Raw genomic sequence first — 21,645 nt, forward strand, 5'->3', positions numbered from 1 at the left:
AGCCCGTCCCCAGGGCATCCCCCCCACCCCGCAGCCCAGGCCCTCGGGCCTCCGCCCCAGGCTGGGGGAGAGTAGGTGGGGGGGGGGTGGCCTTGGCTGGGGGGGGGGGTGTTGCAGCGCAGCTGCTGCGAGCGCCAGGGGGAGAGGAGAGTGGAGGAGGAGGAGGAGGAGGAGGAGGAAGGAGGAGGAGGGTGAGAGATTGGGTCGGGCTCCATAGCGGTGTATTGTGGGATGTGCGGGGACTGGGAGCCGAGCCGCTGCCGCCAGCCGCCTCCTCCAGCAGCGGCAGCAGCAGCAGCAGCCGCCGCCGCCGCAGCAGCAGCAGCAGCCTCAGCTAGCCCCCGGTCCGGCCGCCCCAGCCTCGGCTCCCGCGGGGAACACCATGTACAGGCTGGTCGCGCAGGGAGGCCGGCGCCCGGCGGGGATGTAAGCAGGGGCTCCCTATTTCCCCCTCCCCCCCCTTCCTCTCCCCTCCCTCCTTCCCCTCCCCTCCCCTTCCCTCCTTCTCTCCCTCCCCCCTCCCCGGGAGAGGCCAGCGGAGGCCGCGGCGGAGCCAGGCTGGGGGGGTGGCTGGGAGGAGGAGGAGCGGGAGCGGGCTGGTGGCGGCGGCGGCCCGCGACCCCCCAGCCCCGAGCCCCAGCGGCACCATGGCCTTCCGAGGGATCCGGGCCGGGGGGCGAGGGAGCAGCCACGCCGAAGATCATGGCAAAAAGCAGAGTTCAAGTGAGCTCCCCCCCTCCTGCCCCGGCCACCACCGCCACCGCCGCTCATCTCGGGCTGCTGCCGCTGCCGCCACTGCCTGCTCCTCAGCCCGGGATCGCTCCCGTCCGCCCGGGCAAGGGGGCAGCGGGCAGCCTGGTGGCTGGCGGGCGGGCGGACTGGCTGGCTGGCTGCTCTGCTCTCTTCTTTACAAAAATAATCACCCGGTTTTTTTGGAGACGGGGAAGGCTCGGGTGGGAGCGGGGTGGAGGTTGGGGGGGGGGGGCTATTTTCTTTTTTAATTTTTGAAAGCCGCCCTTGCCGCTGCGGGAGAGACACAACTTGGTGTCGGTCGTTTTTCAGGTTGGGTTAACGGCATGGAGAGCAGTAGCCACCACCACCACCAGCAGCCTGGACCGTCGGGGGAGAAGAGAAACCACCATTGGAGAAGTTACAAGTTGATTATTGACCCAGAGCTCAAGAAGGGGCAGCACAAACTCTACCGTTATGATGGACAGCATTTTAGCAAGGCTGTGAGTGGAGTGGGGGGGGGGTCTGTCTTTCCTTCCTTCCTTGCTGAAACATACATAGCACCCCCCCTTCTTCCTCCTGCTGTTTCCAGGGCCCAAAGAGCAAGAGGACCTGCCGGGACCTCCCCCCTCCCCTTTCGATGGGAAACGTCAGGGGGAAACCTTCAGTAGCCTTCCTCCCCCACCCCCCCAGATAGTGCTCAACTGTCAGGTTCCCAGCCCATCTCCTTAAGGTCCGGCTGGGTTGGTGTCCCCCCACCTTCTTTCAGCGCCTGACTTTTGACACATGGGGGAGGAGGGAGCATGGAGGGGAAGGGGCTGCTTCCTCTATCCACATTTCCCTGGAGTTATGTGTTTCCACCCCCAACCCCTTCAATCTCAGAACTCTATTTTTCTTTCCCTCCCTCCCCCCCAGACTCAGTGCTTTCTCTCGGTGAAAATCGAGGACCCGAGAGTCAGAAGGACATGGACAAAAACCAAGGAGTTGGAACTTCGTGTCCCCAAATTCAAGGTAGTGACCCCTCTCCCTAGCCAGGGAAGTTGGGACTTATGGGGGGGGGGGTTACCCCGAGTTCTAAAATACCGTTGGGAAAGACATGGCCCCTGTTCCCGCCTGTCTGTATGTGTGTATGGGGAGGTGGGGGGCAAACTGGTGTTTAGAGCACCCGGCTTCTGCTGTCAACATTGCAACAACCACCCAGATTGTAGACTAAGGAGGGAGGCTGGCTGTGGATACTCTGTCCCACTGGCCTGGAAGGGGTGTGTTTCCAGAGACATGCCCTGGGGGGGTGGTTCAGCTCTTAAGGTAGGGGGTGTCCCTGGCACCAGGGAACACCCCCCCCCCCCAGGGCTGTCCTCCCTTTCGATTTAAAGGGGGAAAGGCCCCTGAGCAGGGGGGGTGGGCAGTACGTCAGGGAAGCAGGGGGAGGGGAAGGAGAGAGAAACTGTTTCATATTCCCCCCTTCTTTTCGAACCCGAGGACTTCCACGTTCCAAACGATTTAATCCTCGGCTTTCTGTCCCCGCCCGCGTGCATTTAAAAAAAATGTATATATATTTATTTATTTTTTTAACTCCTTAAGGTTTGGGACAGGGGGGCACTGTGGTGGCATGGCTTGCAGGTATCAGCCTTCCTTTTGAATTTTAATTTTTTCGATCTCGATTGCTCTTCCTTCCCTCAAAATCCCCCCCACCCCCACCAGATCGATGAGTTCTACGTGGGCCCTGTGCCTCCCAAGCAGGTGACTTTTGCCAAACTGAATGACAACATCAGGGAAAACTTCCTGACCGACATGTGCAAGAAATATGGGGAGGTGGAGGAGGTGGAGATCCTTTACAACCCCAAGAACAAGAAACATTTGGGCATTGCCAAGGTGGTCTTTGCCACTGTAAAGGGGGCTCGGGAGGCCGTGCAGCATCTACACAACACCTCGGTCATGGGCAACATCATTCACGTGGAGCTGGACACTAAAGGTGGGTAAATCCTGGGGGAGCTAAGAGAAAGGTGAGGGAAAGCACTTGGAGGAAGCTGCTTCTCTTGATCGTTCATCTTTTCTCCTCAAACTGCTTCTCCTTCCCGCTTTTCTCACTTAGGGAATGTTGGGTTTTAGCTCCATTTTTTCCCCCTCTGAAACCTCCCCTTTTTTGCCCCCTCCCTCCCTAACCCTGGGCAGAATCACGTGGAGCCCAATGTGTTGTCTGTTGCTAGGAGACAAGCTGTAATTTACAAAATGCTCCAGCCCTTGGCCACCCCCCCTCCCCACCGGGACCACTCAGAAAATTAGCCCCAGTTGGGCTTACCCTGCTCCCCCAGCGCCTCCGTAGCTCCCCCCATCAACCTTTGTGTCTCGGTTTTAAATGGTCCCCTGTGCTATCGAGGCCCCCTTTTGTTTACTGGGGTGTTTATCTTTTGAAGGGGGGGATGATTTTACATGTTGGGAGTGACTAAGGGGTCCTTCGGTAAATAAAGTGATGCAGTGAAATTATGGTCTCTCCTGGAAGGGGAGCCAAGCTACCCCATTTCCCAGTAGCCAACTGGGGCAGCTATTTCATTGATAAATAGTGAATGATGAAGCCGGGCTGCTTCAGGATCCTGCACAGGGGTTGACAACTGAGTGTTTCTTTTCTCACTCCCTCTTAAAGGGATAGCAGCACTTCCTCTCTGCAGGAATCCCTCCACAGTGTGAAAAAAACATGCCTGTGCACTCCACCTCTAAAAACAGGAAAGAGGACAAACTGGGTGGGGGGGGGGCAACGGCTATGTGTTGCTTGTTTGCCCCCATTCTTTCTTCCTGGATCCTGGTGGCTATCCCTCTGGCAGGGATCCCTAATACCCCCTCTTCAAGATTTGTCAGTGAACTTTTGCAGAGAGTTTTAGTCCAAGTGGTATTTTCTTTTCCCTCTTCGGGGCTCTCATGTACCCAGCGGAATTCTGATCCAAATGGAAAATGCAGACTGAGTGTGCCTGCTTTCCTGTTAAGCCTCTCCTTCTGCCCCGAACCCAGGAGAGACTGGGCAGAGTTCCCGAGTGTTGAGCGGTTTCCTGGGTGGCACAAGTCTGGCTGGGTGTGAGATGGCTCGGCCTGGTGACTCGTAAGACAGGACTGGCCTTTCTAGTTTTCGGTGAAGACACCTGGAATAAGAAAAGAACAAGATGAAGAATCGAGGGGGAAAATCTTCTTTCCTCCCTCTAGTCTAGAATAGACTAGTCCTTGCTAGATTGCCAGAGAGTCCTTCCAGCTCTTAGATTCTGGGATTCCTCCCCCTCCATCAATTAACAAGTACTTAATGACCCAGTGCAAGGCACAGTGATAGGACCGGGGAAGCATAAAATGTCACTGGAGGTGGAGGGAGTGTCTCATCCTTCTTTCCAATTTCCATTGACTTTACAATTTGGAAGCTCTGGGTCCAGATCCAGCCCCATTTCTTCAGACGCAGTGGGCTAAGGGGTGGTCTCTTAGCAAGCCAAGAGAGTTCATATCCTGATCCCCATACACATACGTGCACTTTGTTAATTAAGCAACTCTGATTGCAAAGGTCCTAAAGATACCAGTAAATACACAGTTCGTATTTCAAGAAAAGAGGAAAGTTTACTGTAACTCAAGGAATGGAGGTGCTTTGCATATTTCAAGCCTGTCCTAGAGGGGTCATGGGTTACATAAATACTGATAATTAAGGTTTTACCATCCGGTCTGGGTTGTCTGCAGCTGTGAGGCTACATGGGCCAGTAATTCTGGCAGAAGGGGCTGATACCTTTCTAGCTTTAGGGATTGGGGTGAGGGGAGGGGTTGGCTCAGGCAGAGATGCTGGAATAGAGGGGAAGAAGGAAAGCCAGTGGGATCTTTGCAGATGTTAATAAATGAATGTTGGAATTTGGACATCTGCTCAGGTGTGGGTTGGCCTAGGTGACCTCTGAGGCTATGTCTAGTGTTTGACAGGCTTCGATTGGCAGCTTCATAGGACCTAGCTCAAACTAAGCAAGCCATTTCTCCAGGCCTTAGTTTCTCCATCTGTAAAATGAAGTCAGATGAGATGGCCTCTGAGGTTCTTTCCTAGTTTCCCTTTGTGATACTGTGGTTCCTTTTCCTACTGTGTGGTTCTAGTATATCTTAGCTCTCCCTTCCCCCCATACCCCTGAAAAAAACAAACAACGCACCTAGTAACGTATGTATGCTCCTGGCTTTTTGCCCTCGCCCCAGATTTCTTTTGAACAATATCTTCCAAGTCAAAGGGTTTAAAAAAATAGTCTGTTAGTCTGTGGGATTTAGACTGGTCTCACTCATTCTCATCTCTAGATCTGAGGCACCTGTGTTCATTATAAAGTCTTCCAATGGAATGCAACTCCCTTGGGGTCAAAGGCTGTTGCCTTTTGGGGACAGTTGCTTTGTCAGTCCCCCAACTATATGATTTTAAAAGCCCAGAGAGTAGGGTACTTGATCAGACACCCAACTTTTGTCGAGGGAAGAGGCATTGGGATGCCAAACTTAGCTTCTGAATGTCTGGAAGTGGGACGGGAAGGTAGCTGGAGAGAGTAACTGAGTTATCAAAGTTCGGGGTCACTGGGAGAAAGGCCATCTGCCCCAGCAAAGGGGGCACCTGTCTTGATCCCCACAGCTGCTTGGACCATAAGCCCTTCAAGGAAAGGGAGAATAAGGCTCACTCAAGGCATCAGGGTCAGGATGCCAGCCCTCAGAGCTCACTTAGACCTACCCTTTCATTTTGTTGTGATTTGTCCATTCTCAAAGAGGACCGTGACATCAGGAAGGTGATGCTATGCCTGGCAAGTGAATTGGATTTAAGTGAGGCAGGGCTGTGCAGAGTCACCGGCCTCGCTTTCTCCAGAGAAGGGTCCAGTAGCCAGATATAGATCAGAACGACTGGAGATGACCCCCTTTTCATTTTGAAAGGGAAGGCAATGACTCTCAGTCACCCATCCAGCTGATGCCTTCCCACTGCCTTTACAAACCCAGGTCACACAGCTGGTAAGTGTGTATCACTTGCAGTTGGGGTCAACAGAGAAAAAATAGGTATAGAGACTCTTTTCCCTTCCCTTTCCTATGCTGCTCCATGCCTCATGTCTACAGCTGTCCCTCTAGAGCCTGGGCTGCCCTGGGTAGTCCCTGGCAAGAAGGCATGCAGTGCAGAGGTAAGAGGCAGGGTCATCCTTGTTCACTTAATGAGATGTCTTCTCCCTGTGGTTTGCTCAGGAGAAACTCGGATGCGATTCTATGAGTTGCTGGTGAATGGCCTGTATACCCCCCAGACCCTCCCAGTGGGCCTCGAGCTGGACACTTCCCCAACAGTCAATAAAACTTTACAGGTGAGTTGGCGATTCCCCATGGGGGCCCTACGGTTCCCTTCCTTTCTCCCAATTTTCGTCAGCCTTAGCGGACCATTGTGGGGCTGGGGTGTCTGTGTCTGTGTGTCTGTGAGGGGTAGAAGAGAAAGTCATGAACAAAGTGGCTTTAGAGAGCTGGCCAGAAGGGCTGGACTTGGAGGGAGGAAGACCTGGATTCAGACACTGTGTGACTATTAGGCACAGTTTTCCCATCTATAGACTGAGAGCGCATTTAGGGTTCATACTACTTCTGTCCCTGTGATAGTTGTAGCATTCAGATAAGCGAATGTGTGTTTAAAACAGACTCTTCAGAACTAGTTCAAGGGGAAAGGCGACGGGTGGGGAAGGATTCCGCTCCATCCTTCCTGACTGTGGAGCTCCCATTCATCATGTGCTCTGGAAAGCAGTTCCAGCCTCGAGGGAGGGTGCTCCTTCCCCGGATCTCCAGTCAGCACCTGTGTGCCCCATCCCTGTGCTAGGCACTGTCCCCAGCGGGGAGGGGGGAGCTCACAGTCTGGGTGTTCCTAGTCAAACTCTTTGTTTTAGACTTGGGTAAACTGAGGCTCACAAGAAATGAGATTGCCCTGGTGCCCACAGGGGCAGGATGTGGCTGCTGAGCTTTCTGCTCCCAAAATCTCATCAACCCCCATTGTTAGGTTCTGAGCCACCTCACCCAAGACACAGGGATCCCCATGGAACCGGTCCAGGGACCCGCTCTCTCCCCTCTCCTCCCCCCTTTTTGAGGGGGAACGGCAGGGCAATTGAAGTTAAGTGACTGGCCCAAGGTCTCACAGCTAGTAAGTCTGTCAAGTGTCTGAGGCTGGATTTGAACTGGGGTCCTCCTGATTCGAGGGCCGGTGCTCTACTCACTGCACCACCTAGCTGCCCCCTCCCCTTTCTTTTTAGAAACTACTCACAAACAACGAGAAACTGTGCCACAGTGGGCTTTTCCCCATGGTCAGAGATCCCAGCTGAGCCTCGTGTCTTTCCAGCCTAGGAGGGTCCTATCCCCACTTCCCATAACCCCCTCCTTGGCCCAGCATGGAGGGCTCAGCTTCCCAGTAGGGCCTTTTTTGACCTGTAGCTTGGAGGTGCAGTGGATCGAGTGCCAGACCTGAAGTCAGGAAGCCATGAGTTCAGATCCAGCCTCCGATCTGTGCTAGCAGTATGACCCTGGGCACGTCACTTGACTACTGTCTGTCTCAGTTTCCTCAATTATAAAATGGGGAGAATACATCCTTCCTAGTGGTGTTGTGAGGATCAAATGAGGTAATTGTAAAGCTTAATAAATGCCTCTTCCTCTTTTCCCCCTTATTTCCCAAGAAACTTAACTAAAAGCCTCCAGGCTTGGAAGAAAAATTCCTTCCTCTGGGTGTTACCCTTTCCTCTGTCCCTTTAAGCACTGACCAATATCCCCCTCCAGCAGACGTGTCTGGAGCCTGGAATGGATCCATGGAGGGCCACTTATCTCAGCAAAATCTCTTTCCTCATCACCCCAGGGCTGTTAGAAGTCCTTAGGAACCCTCATGGGATCTGGCCGAGGTGCCTCTATTTCTGATGGTGTCCTGTCATTGGGGCCCAAGTGGTCTCATCCACCACCCTTCCAGTCTGCCTTTACCTCCTTGTGGGGGTGTTGGGGGGCTCCCAACTCTATCCCCATTCATGGACCCTGCCCTGTAGGAGGACCTGTGGTGGCGAAGAGGGAGCAGGACTAGAATTCTTCAGGTGCTCAAACCAGCCACCTACCTGCCTTTTTCTTTTTCTCACTAAATATTATCTGACTTCCCTCGAGGTCCTCCTCCACAACTTCTCTCCTTCCCTCTCCCCCCTCTTCTCTCTCTCTCTCTCCCCCTCTCTCTTCCCCTCCCCCCCCCACTTCTCTCTGTTTCTTGACATAATCTGGATTCTTTTTCTCCTTCCTCCCCCTCCCTCTCCCTCTCCCCAGTTCCTGGAAGTTAAAGGCACTCCTCCTTTTCCAGGCCGAATTAGTTGACAAGTGTGCCTCAGTTCACCCAGGAGTTGGGTTCAGGAAGGGCTCTCCTGTAAAGGAAATCCTTTTTTAAATATTTTGGGAAAAGGAATCTCTGCTTGAAACAAGTCTCAACTCTAGGGAATTTGGGTCAGAAGCCCTGAATGAATGAATGAACTCAAGTTTTAAGACAGAGAGAGAGAGAGAGTGCTGGAGAGCACCCACACTTGTGTGCACTTCCAGCTGGGGCAGCCTATGAAGGCCTCAGACTAGAGGATCCCACCCAGAGCCCCCACATGGGGGGTAGGGAGCAGCACCTCGAGAGGGACCCCAGACCCCTGTGCAGGAAAGTCTGTTCTCACCCCCAAATGCTGGCCTTTGCCTCCTCTGAGTTTTGTCTTTACCCCAGGCCTTCCACTCGCAACCTCAGTGGCCTTGGGTAAGTTATTTTCTCTCTGGGATTCAGTGTCCCCCTTCCCCTTTTAGCTCTAAATCAATGCTATTGGTAAGTCAGTAAATTAATTACTTCAATGGCTTGATCTCCTGGGGCCTCAGTTTCCTTTTCTGTAAAATGAGTAGGATTGGCTTTGCTGGCCTGTGGTGTTTCACCTCAAGATCCATGATTTCATAAGCCTGTTAAAGATCTATAGACATGAAGAGACCAAGCTGAAGTCCAGATTGTGTTCTTATTCCCTCTTAGAAAGGAGGGGTTGTATTTTCTTATTTCACTTTCCTGAGCCTTGGTTTTCTCAGCTGTGAAACGGGTGTAACAGTAATAATTGGGCCTTCTGACTTGGCAGGTTTGTTGTGAGAAAAGTGTTTTGTAAACACGAGGCCTGAGCTGTTACTGCTATCTTACTGCTTCTTGTCCAGCCTTTGCCAAGACTGGCATTGGTGGGCAGGGATGGGTAGGGGAGAAGATGACGTCCCAGACCTAGAGAGAGCTGCCTGAGCAGAGATTTGGGGAGCTGGGAATTGCTTGGAGAGTATTCTTATCTGATTTAGAACTGGGAGGGATGCCTCCTTGGCGGTACTCTGGTCCAGAGGAAGGTAGAGAGAGTCGAAGTGATTTGCTGCATATCTCACAGAGAGGCCATAGGAGAGATAGGCTTCAACAGTGGGTTTCTGGGCTCTGGACCTGCCCCTGAGGGATGGCAAATATTTCCCAAGTGCCTCCTCTGTGCCAGGGGCACCAAGAGAAGACAGTGCCTTCAAGAGGGGGCGATGACATGTACGTATAGCAATGTCTAAATGCACGTAACACATTGAGGGAGCTTGTTGGAGAAAGGTCTAGCAGACAGGTTGGAACTTCTTGTTCTGCACACTGTACCAAGACTTGGGAACCTGGCTGCCTCCCTGGCTCATGCTTCTTGTTCTCCTTCTCCTCCATCCAGTTAACGGATGCCTTGAAGCGCCTGAAGGATGGTAGCAGTAGCGCAGCCTCGGCGGGCTCCTCGGCATCGGTCACTCCCAACAGCAGCACGCCCTTCTCCCACGATACCGCCTATTCGAGCAGCCGCCTGGACACCCCCAACTCCTATGGCCAGTGCACGCCTCTCACACCCCGCCTGGGCACCCCCTTCTCCCAAGACTCCAGCTACTCCAGCCGCCAGCCCACGCCATCTTACCACTACAGCCAAGACTCGGGCTACAAGGCCCGCCGTCATGAGACCAAGTTCACCGACGCCTACAACCGCCGGCATGAGCACCACTATGTCCACAACTCGTCTGGGGCTTTCCGCTCCTCTGAGCACACATTTGGTGCTGTGGCCGCCTCTGGCAGCGGGAGTGGAGGAGGCGGAAGCAGCTCCTATAAGCCCCACCTACAGCCAGAGGCCCCCCAGTATTCCCATACTCCCCCCTCGGCCCCCCTGGGCCACACTAGCTCCAACTACAAGTCAGCCTTCTCCCCGTATCAGGCTCCGGCCCTGTTTGCCCCGCACCCCGAGGAGCCAGCCACTCTGCCAGCCTTTGCCCAGGGGGGCCGGGACAGTGGAGAGTACCGCCGGACACAGCCCCCGGCAGAGCCCCCGGCTGTTGTTGCTCCTCTGGCCAAAGAGAGACCCGAGACTCCTCCTGGGCCGCCGCCACCGCCACCACCCCCTGAGCTGAACAGCCTGGAGCCGGGTGGGGGCCCTAACTTTGGGTGGAGCCCTGAGCGTTGCAATAGCCCTGGGACACCGACCTTGGAATCATCCCCATCAACCTCAGAGAAGCCTCACGACAGCCTCGATTCCCGCATCGAGATGTTACTGAAGGAGCAGAGAACCAAACTACCTTTCCTGCGGGAGCATGATTCAGACACGGAGCTGCGCATGGAGGGCAGCCCCATCTCTTCCTCCTCCTCTCAGCTTTCCCCACTGCCTACCTTTGGCTCCAATTCCCAACCAGGCTTCCGAGGCCAGACCCCATCCTCCCGCCCCTCCAGCACAGGCCTGGAGGACATCAGCCCGACCCCCCTGCCAGACTCGGATGACGAGGAAGACCTGGGCTTGGCTCTGGGCCTGGGCCCCCGACCCCCACCTGAGCCAGGCCCCCCCGACCCAGCTGGTCTTCTGGGCCACGGGGCCGAGACAAGCAAGGAGATGTCTGGGGAGAGGACGCCCACTTCGGAAAAGATGGATGAGGTAAGTGTGACCGCCAGGAGGTGAGGAGGCGAGCACCTTTCACAGGCCAGAGCCCCTGGGGAGCCCGCTTAGGCTGCAATCTCTGGTGCTCTCTTACTCTTCAGCATAAGCAGGAGAGTAAGTCTCTAGGCCCTGAAACCTCCAGGAGACTTTAGGATCCTAGACCTGAGATGAGGCGACAGGCCAAAGGTCACATGGCTGGTTAATGATAGGCTTCCCTGTGGGAGGGTCTATGTGTCAGGTTGGACAAAGCTCAGTGGAGGAATCTCCTTAGCCTTCCTGCTTAGTTCCCTGGGATCTGGTCCAGATAGAGGAGTCAGATGGGGATGCCTTGACCTGGTTCTCTGGGTGGCCAGATCGCACCCCCAGCCCCTCTTCCTTGCTTGAGCTGTTCACAGCCTTTCTGCCTTTCACTCTGAATGTAGACCAGAGAGTGGGGATCCCGTCCCCTTCCGGGCCCCCTGCCTTGCCAGCCTTGCCAGCCTTGGCATCTAAGATTTCTTAAACAGAGAAGTTCAGAGATCCTGGGGGGGGGGGTCATTTCCTGGTTTCCTTCCCTCCTCCCCTTGTTGACAGAAGGGAGGGAAGAACAGCTGTGTTCCTTATTCAGCCCACCCCAGCTTGGGGGTGGGGGTGAAGGGCTCTCCCATCTCATGTGGTCACAGAAGAGGCTACGAGTAGAAAAGTTCAGCCAGAGGGCCCACCTGCTGACACTCTGTATACCTAGGGTACCTTGGCTGGGGTATCCATCCCTGGGCCCGAGCCAATCGAGGTGCTTCCAAAGTGGTGCATGGGAGATTGCTCCCGTGCTTCCGCTCTGGCCTCCCAACTTCCTGCTCCCCTTCCCTGTTGGGGCAGAGAGGAATGGACACAATGGCCCTGCCTCCTCAAGGTGGGAACATACCACCTTCCAGGCCATTTAAAAGACCTCTGGATCACAGAGTCCTGGCCGTCCCTGGAGAGCTGTCTCTGGTCCTGTCTGGCGAGAGGAAGGGAGGGCCAAAGGAGCAGGGGTCAGGTTTAATGGCTCTTCTTTTCCCTTTGGCCTCCCCTTTGCCCGCTATTTGGACCTTTCTTTTCCTCTTTGGACTATCTCTCCCCTTGTCCTGTTCCCAGCCGGGTTATCCCCTAGGGCCCACCAAGGAGACGGAGGTGTACCTTCTGGCTGGGATTTCCTCACGCACCCCTCAGCCATATCTGTTAGGTGTCCAGCCTCCTGGGAGTGGAGCCATGAACATCGAGGACCTGGGACGTCCCGTGGGAAGTTTCTGGTCTGTCTAGTCGGGTCTAGATTCTCACACTCCTGGGTCTGGAGCTGGAAGAGACCTGAGCCTCCTTGCCCCACTGCATTTTACTCATGAGGTCACTGATTAAGTGATCTTCGAAAGGTCCCCCAGATAGAAGAGGGCAGAGCCTGAGCCCCCTCCCAGAGGGGGGCCCTTCTGAATGCTGAGGTGGGTGGGATTCACTACCCCAGCCAGTCCCCTAGCACACTGCCATCCCAAAACAGACATCCCAGCCCTCTTGAGGCTAATGCTGTGCTCAATCAGGGCACCTACGGACACTGCAGAGGGTAAGCTCAGAGACTCTTGAGGCCGGCAGATCCAGCTGCTGCAGCAGGGGGTGGGGTGCTTTAAGGGACCCTCAAGGCAGGCTGCAGCAGGGGGTGGGATGCTTTAAGGGACCTCTTCCCTCCCTCCCCCATTCTCCTAAAAGAGGCAGGTGAGAGCGGGATGCCTGGTGCCCCCTCCCATCCCCACTCACTCATTCAGGGTTCTGGCCACCAAACAAGGCCTGGCCATCCATGTGCTGACTTATCTGGGTCTTATGGGCCCATTTGGAACAGGATGATAGGATGAGAGAGAATTTTCCTGACAGGCTTGAGTAGGAGGTCTGCCATCTCTCTGGGGCGCCAATAGAATAAGGCTCCCCTGGGGATGGGTGAAGGGAGTTGTCACTCTTGGGGACAGAGGAGGGTTTGTGGCTGGGTTTGGGGGGGGATTATCTGTGGATTTACGTTGTCCTGGCTTCTCCTCATCCTTCGTGCCTGAACGTCTCAAGCCCTCTAGTGCCCAGCAAGAGCACCGGTCCTTCACACCCCAGGGCCATCTGCCTGGGGGGCTAGGGGTGTGGGCAGTGTTTCAGACCCAAGGATGGGAGCACTGCGCTCCCTATGAGTGGGCTGCCGGCCTCAGGAGCCTTTGATTAAGGTCCCAGAGCTCCCACTGGGAAAGAACGCTGTGTCCTTTTTGGAACCACTAGAGAAGGGTTAGGGGCCCATATGCCCGGGTGGATCCTGCCTTAGGTTGGTACTTTGTGGTGTTCCCGCCCCCGCACCCCCACCCACAGGGTGTCTGTTTTGGGATGGCAGTCTGCTGGGGGACAGGAGCCTTGGACAGGGAAAGGGTTCCATCTTCTCCTCACCTAAGACTAGTCTGACCTGTTTCTTTCAGTGATATAGCCTAAAGGGTCTTAGGGTCTTTTACCCCCCCACCCCACCAGCTTATTGCCCAGGTGTGGGATAAGGGACCGGGTCTTACCCTGAGATAGGGAGGGGGAGAGTGGGAAGGAGATGGGCCATGTATAACCTCATGGGTGTATCTGGGTCAGTGGATAGAATGTGGCCCCTGTGGGACCCCCAGGGCAGTTTCCAGATGGACTTTGGGCCCCACCCCCCAGTTACATCCTGTGGGGCCTTGGGCTACCTCTGACAGCCAAACCTCCTGTTGTTCCAAAGGCCTTCCCCAAGCACCCCACGAGAGACAGAGTCAGGGCAACTTAGTCTCACTTTACAGATGTGGAACTGAGGCCCAGGGTCACCCCGGCTAGCGTGAGAGGATCTCAAAAGTACCTGACAGTCATAGAGTATCTTAAGGTTTCTAAAAGATCTGATGCATGGTGCTGGGGGGTGGAGACAGATGACCTGGGTGCAGATGCACCAACACTTATTACAGGCTGAGTGCCCTCTCTAGGCCACATCTTCCTCATGTAAAATAGAGCCCAGAGTCAAGAAGACCTGAGTTCAAATCCAGCCCCAGACACTTACTAGCTGTGTGACCCTGGGCAAGTCACTTAACTTGTCTGCCTCAGTTTCCTTATTTGTAAAATGGGAATCATAGCACCTGCCTCCCAGGGTTGTTGTTAGGATCAAATGAGATCATAGATGTAAAGTGCTTAGCACGGTGCCTGGCACATAGTAAGTTCGGTACAAACGTTGGCATTCTCGAAAGCCTAGAACAGGCGTGCTGAGCTTGGGTCAGAAACCCACTCGAGGCCCCAGGCAAAGATTTCAGGGCATCTGTGAGCCTGGTGGGAAACAAAAGGACATTTTTATTTCTGCTAACCTTTTGTTTCCTATGTAAGTTTATATATTTTAATCAGTAAGCATTTATTAAGCACCTTCTGTGTGAACACTGGAAGCATTTAAAGCCGCGGGGATGTCCATGACTGCCCGAGGGATCCAGGGCCCTCCCCAAAAGGTTAAGGACCCCTGGCCCAGCCACTTCCAGCTCACAGTCTGGGGTGCTCTGATCACATATGGTGCTGTGAGGTGGGCAGGGAGGTCTAGTGACTTGACAGTGGTCACACGGCCTAGTGAGGGTTGATGTCAGGATTCTCTCTCAGGCCCCAACTCCAAGGCCAGCAGTTTAGGCACAGTATTGACCTTCAGCTAGGATTGTGGAGATTCCTCCCAGCTTACAACTCCACTGGCCCCTAGATTCTGTGACTTAGTGTTGGGGGGTAGGGGTGCCCCCAGATACCTGGCTCTCCTCCCGTGACTGCCTGTGCCCTTAGGTGGTACATCAAGGGCAGGTAGCCAGACCTGGTTCTCCAGTGACTACTGGTGTGTCCTTGGGCAAACAGCCTGACCTGGACCTCACTTCTCTGCGATATTAGAAAACTGGACTTGGTGCCTGTGAGGTCTCTTCAGTTGTGACCTATCTGGGCCTCAGTTTCTCTGTTAAACCAGGCTCTTAGGCTCAATTTCTTATGAGATGCCTTCCAACCCCAGTTTTAGGATAGGACCTCCCTGGGCTTCAGTTTCCCCTTCTCTAAAACTAGGTCTTTGGACTTGATATTCTTGGTTGTCTGGTATTAGGGCTCAGGGGTGCCCTGGGTCCAGTTATGGGGGGGGGCGGGGCAGATTAGGCAGAAGTTTAGTGGTGAGGAGCGGGGATGGGGATGATGCTGACCTAGAGGTCAGGGAGTCTAGCCGGGGCTGGGGTGGGGTGAGGTTGGAAATGAGGAACTCTGAAGGTCCTCGTGCTGGCCTCAGAAAGGAAGCCCAACAATGCGATAAGGCCTGGCAAGCAAGGGTTTCCCTCACTCTCGCTTCTCAGTGGTTTGATTCGTGGCCAGGAAGAGGGAGGTCCAGGCCCACGTGCAGGCCCTGGGAGGCAGATACCTGTGTGGCCTCACTGCCTCAGGGTGCCTGAGGCCGGCTCTCCTCATCCTCCCTCTGCCCTCCGTCTGCCAATGGTGTCCCCAGGACAGAGGCCCAGGCAGACAGGGCCTTGCCCCTCTTTTTGCCAGCCTTTGGATGCAGACCTTCCCCTCAGAGGGGAAAATCAGATCCTACATAAATATAGAGCCAGCCCAGATCCAATCTTCTCTCTTCTCTCACTCTCCCCCCCCCCCTTTCTTTTCTTTCTCCCTCATTCTCTCTGTCTCTGTCGAGAGAGTTTGGGAGTTCAGCTGCTTCCTTCCTCCCACTCCCCATCTTCTGCTCCCTACTCCAAAGTAAAAAAGAAAAGGGCTTCCCTCCTCCTCCAGAGTGTCAGTAATAGGACTAGGCCCCTGGGACCCAGGGAGCCAACCTCTCTTCCAGGTTCCCTAAAGCATCCACTTCTCTTGGGGCCAGATCCCAGCACTCCCGGAGCTGGGCCAGGGGAGGGACCTGTCTGCAGGGCGTGCCCAGAACCTGCCAGGTGCCTAGAAGGGGCAAGGTTGTCTCCTCCCCCCTAATCACCCAGGCCTCATCGTCCCCTCCCCTTAACCAGGGTAATTAATGAGTCTATAATTAGTATGGGCTGGCTGTGAGCAGAGGAGGGGCCCCGGGAGAGGCTGGCGGAGATAAACAGGGTGGATGGAGGGTCAGCAAAAGACACTTTGGAGTTGGGGGGGCGGGGAGGGGGAGGTGTTGGCTCTCGGGCAGCTCAGGCCAGGTCAGAATACTAGGAAGGGGGCATTTGGAGGTTCTGACTTGGCTCACGTCATTCAAAGCCTCCCTGCCCAGCTGATAGATGTGGCTCAGGGGGGAGAGAGCGGGCCAAGTTGGGGGGGGGGTGCCGGTGTCTGGGAGCAAATCCACACACAGCGGGCCTTCCTGACTTCTACAACCATAGTCCCCGCCCAGTATCATACCCTGCCCTGCCTCCCCTGGGTCCGTGTATTTTAACAGAGTGATCTCCACAACCAAGGGCTCGTTGATCCTCATACCACCCCTGGGCTGGAGGCAGAGCAGGGGTTGTTGGCCCCATTTCACAGACGGGGTGACTGACTTTCTAGGGTGAAGTGGTTGGATGAAATGAGGAAGAAAAGGTGGGGGGAAAGAGAGAGAAGCAAGAGGAAGATGTGGGGAGGGAGGGAGCCTGGGAGAGCTTCCCGGCCCTGCCTCCACCGTCTGTAAGAATCTGTCCGTAGGCAGCTAGGGATGGAGAGACCGGACCCCCACGAGGCAGCTGGATTCTCTCCCTGCTACCTGCCTGTCTGACACCAGGTGCTCCTACTCCAGGACCTAATTAAAAAGCAACACCTGTGCCCCCTGTGTGCGTCTATGGGCCGGGAAAAGTGAGGGGCTGGGGACAGCTAGCTTTGGCCTCAAGCTCCCGTGGCATTGGAGACCTGCTTTGGCATGCACGTGCTGTTGGCTAGGAGTCAAGAGGCCAGAGGCCTGGGGAGTACGGCTGTCCGCTCCGTGTGTGGGTAGCCCCAAGGAGGGAACCTGCAGCTGTGCCCACATCCCGGCACCTGCAAGCCCGGGCGGCCCCAAGGACCTCCAGACTCCAGAGAAATGAGCAAGTTTCTTCAGGGATCCCTCAGATCAGCTGTGGGCTGGGGAGGAGAGGGTCGGGAGGGGGGATGGGGAGGAGGCGATACAAACACCCCACCCCCACCCCCCATGAGGCCTCTCCAGCAACCCCTTGTCCCCACTTGGGGAGGCAGGTCTTTCTAGGGGTATGGGGTAGCAGGGACATTCTCGTGAGCCTCAGCAACTGTGTGTGTGAGAGAGAAATGTATTTACTCACACACCTTCCCACTCTTCCAAGTGCTGCTGACTACAAATGGAGGATTTAAATAACCCAGCAGATTTCCACCCCCTTCCTGACATGCTTCCCAAGGCGGGAGCTAGCTGCATGTCTGTGGTGGGGGGGGCGGGGAACAGCATCAGCCAGAGGCAGGTTCTTGAATTCTCCTAGTGGATTGTACACTCAGGGCCCAGGGCCAGCTGTATGGAAAGGTCAGGGCATCCCTCATCCCGCATATCTGAGCCATCTCTGCCCATAATCCCTGTTTTTACCCAGAAGGCCACTGAGTGGGCAGGATGGGGGCAGCATTTCTAAACTCTTAACTTCAACTGTGTGAGGCATCCTGGTGTAGTAGATGGAGTGACAAGACCTAGAGTAGGAAGACTTTAGTTCCAATGTGACCTCAGATGCTTAGCTGTGTGACCCTGGGTGAGTAATCTAACCTCTCAGCCCATTTCCTCATCTGTACGATGGGGAGAGAATAATGCGCCCACCTCATGTGGTAGTTTTGAGAATCAGATGAGGTATTTGTAAAGCACTTTTCAGACCTTAAAGCATTATACAAAGTAGTCCTAATAATAAACCTCTCAGTACCCCCAGGCAGCTAATTCTCTATGACTTATCAGTAAGAGGGAATTCCCTTCCTAATATCCAGGTTCTCCTTGGTCACTTCTGGAGATGGGGGAGAGCCTCACTTAGACAGGTGGCCCATCCCATTTTGACAGTGCCCTGCTAAATAGACAGGCTGGTTCTGGCCTGTGGAGCTGGCACAGAAGTCCACTCCTAGCCCACTGGAAAGAGCCCTGGTTTTAGTGTTATGAAGGCTGCATTTAAATCCTTTCTCTTCCTCTTTGGTATCTTAGTGACCTTGACCGAGTCACTTCCCTCCCTAGGCATCGGTTTCTTCACCTATAAAAGGAAAGTGTTGGAGAGAGAGAGCCCTCTTAGGTTCCCCTCCCTCCCCCCATTCCCTCTTGGTCTCAGTCTGTGATCCAGTCAGCTAGGTGGGGGAATAGACAGAGCCATGGGCCTGGAGTCAGGAAGACCCAAGTTCAGATTCAGCCTCATGCTTTTTAGATGCATGACCCTAGGCAAGTCATTTTCCTCTGTAGGCTTTGGTTTCCTCACCTGTAAAATAAGGGTGTTAGGAAGGCCTCTTAGGTTCCTCCCTACCCTGGGTCTGAATCTATAATTCCATGATAAAATCACTGGTCTGGACCAAAAGAAACAGTAAGTTAGGTGGCCAGCTCCTCTGTCCCATACAAGTGCTTGGTTGCTAGTTACTCAGTAAGCGTCATACTCCTGGGATTCCTCTTGCTTTAGAACAAGCCCCAACACACTGAGAGCCAGCCCTCCAATTTACAAGCCAGACAATTTTTTTTATACTTTCCAGGAAATATTTTTTAAGGATGTTTGTGTGGTGGTCCCGGGTGGGTGAGTTGGGGAGTATTCTCGGGCCTCCAATCCAGGGAACCTGGGTCCAAGAAATAACTGAGCACATCTGCATTTCAGAGGGTCAGAGCTGGAAGGGGCCTCAGAGGCAGCCCAATCCAGTCAAGGAAACAGAGCCAGGGGAGGTTGTAAGTGACCAAAGCTGAATTTGAACCCAGATTGTCTTAACTTCAGATCCACTGGGACCTCCTGGTGGACTCATTTTCTGGTCTCCTCTCTAACCTCTACCTGACTTCTTCCCCCTCCCCCATTTACCCAAATCCCCCCTGTCTCACCTACTTGATTTCCCCCTCCCCTTTCTACCTGACTTCCCCTTCCCCCATCTACCTGACTCCCCTCTCCCCCATCTGCCTGACTTCCCCCTGAAGCCACAAAGGTCCGGCTGAAGAATGAGCTGGAATATTAGGGACCTCCCAGGTCCCTTCCACTGCTTTACTGAAGGGCGCCACCTAGTGGTTATCCAAGCTTTTTTTTTTAAGTGGTCTTGGTCTTATCCCTAGCTCTAGGGCCAGGAAAGGACCTTAGAGGTGGTCTGGTCCTACCCCTGATTTGACAGATAAGGACAATCTTAAATGAATTTCTGATAGAATGCTCCTTAAGAACAGGGATTGGTTCCTTTTTTGGGGGTCTAGCACGGTTCCCAACACACTGATGACCTAGAGACAAGCATAGCCCTGGACAGGGTCTGGGGGATGAGGGAGGGAGCTTGGGCTCCTGGGGAACCACTGACCCTGTCTTCTTTGTCTTCAGGGTCAGCAGTCCTCAGGTGAGGACATGGAGATCTCAGACGACGAGCTGCCCTCTGCACCAATCACTAGCGCTGACTGCCCCAAGCCCATCGTGGTGAACTCGTCAGTCACCACCCCGGCAGTGCTGGCGACAGCCATCCCCCTGCCACCCCCTGGCTTCCCGCCACCACTGCCGCCTCCGCCACCCCCTCCTCCCCAGCCTGGTTTCCCCATGCCGCCCCCATTGCCCCCACCGCCACCGCCACCTCCGCCCCCCACCCACCCGGCCGTAACGGTGCCACCCCCACCCTTGCCGGCGCCACCACCTCCCCCAGGGGTGCCCCCGCCCCACATCCTGCCCCCGCTACCTCCCTTCCATCCGGGCATGTTCCCCATGATGCAGGTGGACATGATGAACGTACTGGGTGGCCAGTGGGCTGGGATGCCCATGTCCTTCCAGATGCAGACACAGATGCTTAGCCGAATGATGCAGGGTCAGGGTGTGTGCCAGTACCCACCATTCATGGGTAGTGGTATGCAGTTTGTGAATCTACCCCCCTACCGGCCCTTCTCCATGGGTGCCACGGTGGGACGGGGCCAACAGTGGCCCCCGCTGCCAAAGTTTGACCCCTCGGTACCACCTCCGGGGTATATGCCCAAGAAGGAAGACCCACACAAGGCCACTGTGGATGGCGTGCTGTTGGTGATCGTCAAGGAGCTGAAGGCCATCATGAAGCGGGACCTGAACCGTAAGATGGTGGAGGTCGTAGCCTTCCGGGCTTTCGATGAATGGTGGGATAAGAAGGAACGGATGGCCAAGGTAAGGGGGCTGGGTGGGTACTGGGGCATGGGGGTGAGGGTGGGAATAAGAGGGGAAACAGGACGTGGGAAAAGGCCTCATCCCTGCCCTCCCAGGGCTCTCAGGCCAGCTTGGGACTGAGATCAGTGCCTCACCGTTCAGTATGAACGCCTTCTGTGCTTTGGCTCAGCGCTTCTTGCCATGGGCCCCTGAGCAGGGCGGGACAGGTAGTGTTCATCCCAATTTCAGAGAGGAGAAAATGGAGCCTCTGAGAGGAGGCCAGTAAGTGGTGAAATTGGAATTCACACTCAGGACGTCTAGCAGAGAGCCTTCCTCTGAGGCTGCATTTTTAGTCATTCAGTTGGTTATAGCCGATGCTTATTAGATCCCTGCTGTATACCGAGCATTGTGCTGGGTGCTAGGTGTTCAAAGGGAAATCAATTAGACAGTCCTTGCCTCCGAGGTGCCCTTAGTAAGTGACGGTCGAGGGCAGTCTGGTCCAAGTTCTGAAATGGAGGGGCCAGATAGTGAGCTTGGTGGCCTAGTGAGTAACCAGTTGGGCTTGGACCTGGGAAGACCCAAGTTTGGATCCTGCCTTGGCCACCTTCTAGTTCTGTGACCCCGAGCTTCAGCTTCCTTGTCTGTGAAATGGGATAATAGGAGCCCCCGCCTCACAGGGCTGTTGTAATGACCAAAGGAGATAGCACAAAAGTGCTTTGTAAACCTGGAAGTCTATGAGTGTTGGTTGCTGCTGTTATAATAATGATAACTATCATTATTTTGGGGGAGGGGGCAATTGGAGTTAAGTGACTTACCCAGGGTCACACAGCTAGGAAGTGTCAGAGGCTGGATTTTAACTCAGGTGCTCCTGCCTCCAGGGCCAGTGCTCCATCCAGTGCGCCACCTAACTGCCCCATGACTATTATTATTCAGAGATGGGGGGGGGTCAGTCATCAGACAAGGGTTTCACCAAGGCCATGGGATTAGTAAGCTCCATTGTTGGAGGTGGATACTGAGACCAGCTCCCAACCGGGGGGCATCCATAGTAGGGGTCACCTCCCTTTGCCCTGGGCCCCCCCCAGTGGTGCCCCTCTTGCACAGGAAGGGCAGGGGGCTAACAGACCAAGAGCTGGAAGGAACCTCAGAGGTCCACTAGTCTGACTCTGTAATGTTACAGACGAGGAAACTGAGTCCCAGAGGGGTCGAGCGACGTAATGAAACCGTAGCTGTTGACCCGGGAGGGATCTCAGTCTTCCAGTCCAACCCTCTTTCATTTTGCAGATGGTCCCAGAGAAGGGAAGTGAATTATCCAAGGTCACACAGCAGGTAGTAAGTGTCCCGGGGAACATTTGACCCCAGACCCCGTGATTCTGGAGCCAGGGTTTTCCCCCGGCTGTCCCCCACAAGTCTGCAGCTATCATTCTCTGGTCTCTCTGCCCTGTAGGCATCACTGACCCCTGTGAAATCAGGCGAGCATAAGGACGAGGAGAGGCCAAAGCCCAAAGATCGCCTCACATCCTGCCTGCTGGAGACTTGGAGCAAGGGCGAAGGGCTGGGATACGAGGGCATGGGGCTGGGCATCGGCCTTCGTGGGGCCATCAGGCTGCCCTCTTTCAAGGTGAGCCCCTCCACCCTGGGCCCATGGGGGGAGGAGGAGTGGACTGTGGGGTCTGGAGGCCAATGGTGGGAGGTGGGGCAGTCTGACTCCTCTTGAAAGGCCCCCTGCCCTCTCCATCCTCATCTCAGAGCCCTGGAGC

General features: G+C 54.9%; 1 protein-coding gene across 2 annotated transcripts in view; it reads left to right on the forward strand.

The window, feature by feature from the left end:
* Positions 1-218: 218 nt before the first annotated feature.
* Positions 219-21,645, forward strand: part of SETD1B (SET domain containing 1B, histone lysine methyltransferase) — a 39,007-nt gene continuing 17,580 nt past the window's right edge. The window contains exons 1-8 of one of the 2 annotated variants that reach the window (XM_036765766.1): positions 219-426; positions 1,063-1,232; positions 1,645-1,740; positions 2,431-2,701; positions 5,935-6,047; positions 9,429-10,661; positions 19,112-19,909; positions 21,333-21,506. In XM_036765766.1, the coding sequence (XP_036621661.1) occupies positions 1,077-1,232; positions 1,645-1,740; positions 2,431-2,701; positions 5,935-6,047; positions 9,429-10,661; positions 19,112-19,909; positions 21,333-21,506 (2,841 nt within the window). In that variant the 5' untranslated portion in view covers positions 219-426; positions 1,063-1,076. Of the gene's footprint in view, positions 427-686; positions 724-1,062; positions 1,233-1,644; positions 1,741-2,430; positions 2,702-5,934; positions 6,048-9,428; positions 10,662-19,111; positions 19,910-21,332; positions 21,507-21,645 lie in introns of those variants that run through there. The other variant, XM_036765776.1, reaches the window with a different exon arrangement.

Source organism: Trichosurus vulpecula, chromosome 1, assembly GCF_011100635.1.
Source record: "Trichosurus vulpecula isolate mTriVul1 chromosome 1, mTriVul1.pri, whole genome shotgun sequence".
NCBI lineage: Eukaryota > Metazoa > Chordata > Mammalia > Diprotodontia > Phalangeridae > Trichosurus > Trichosurus vulpecula.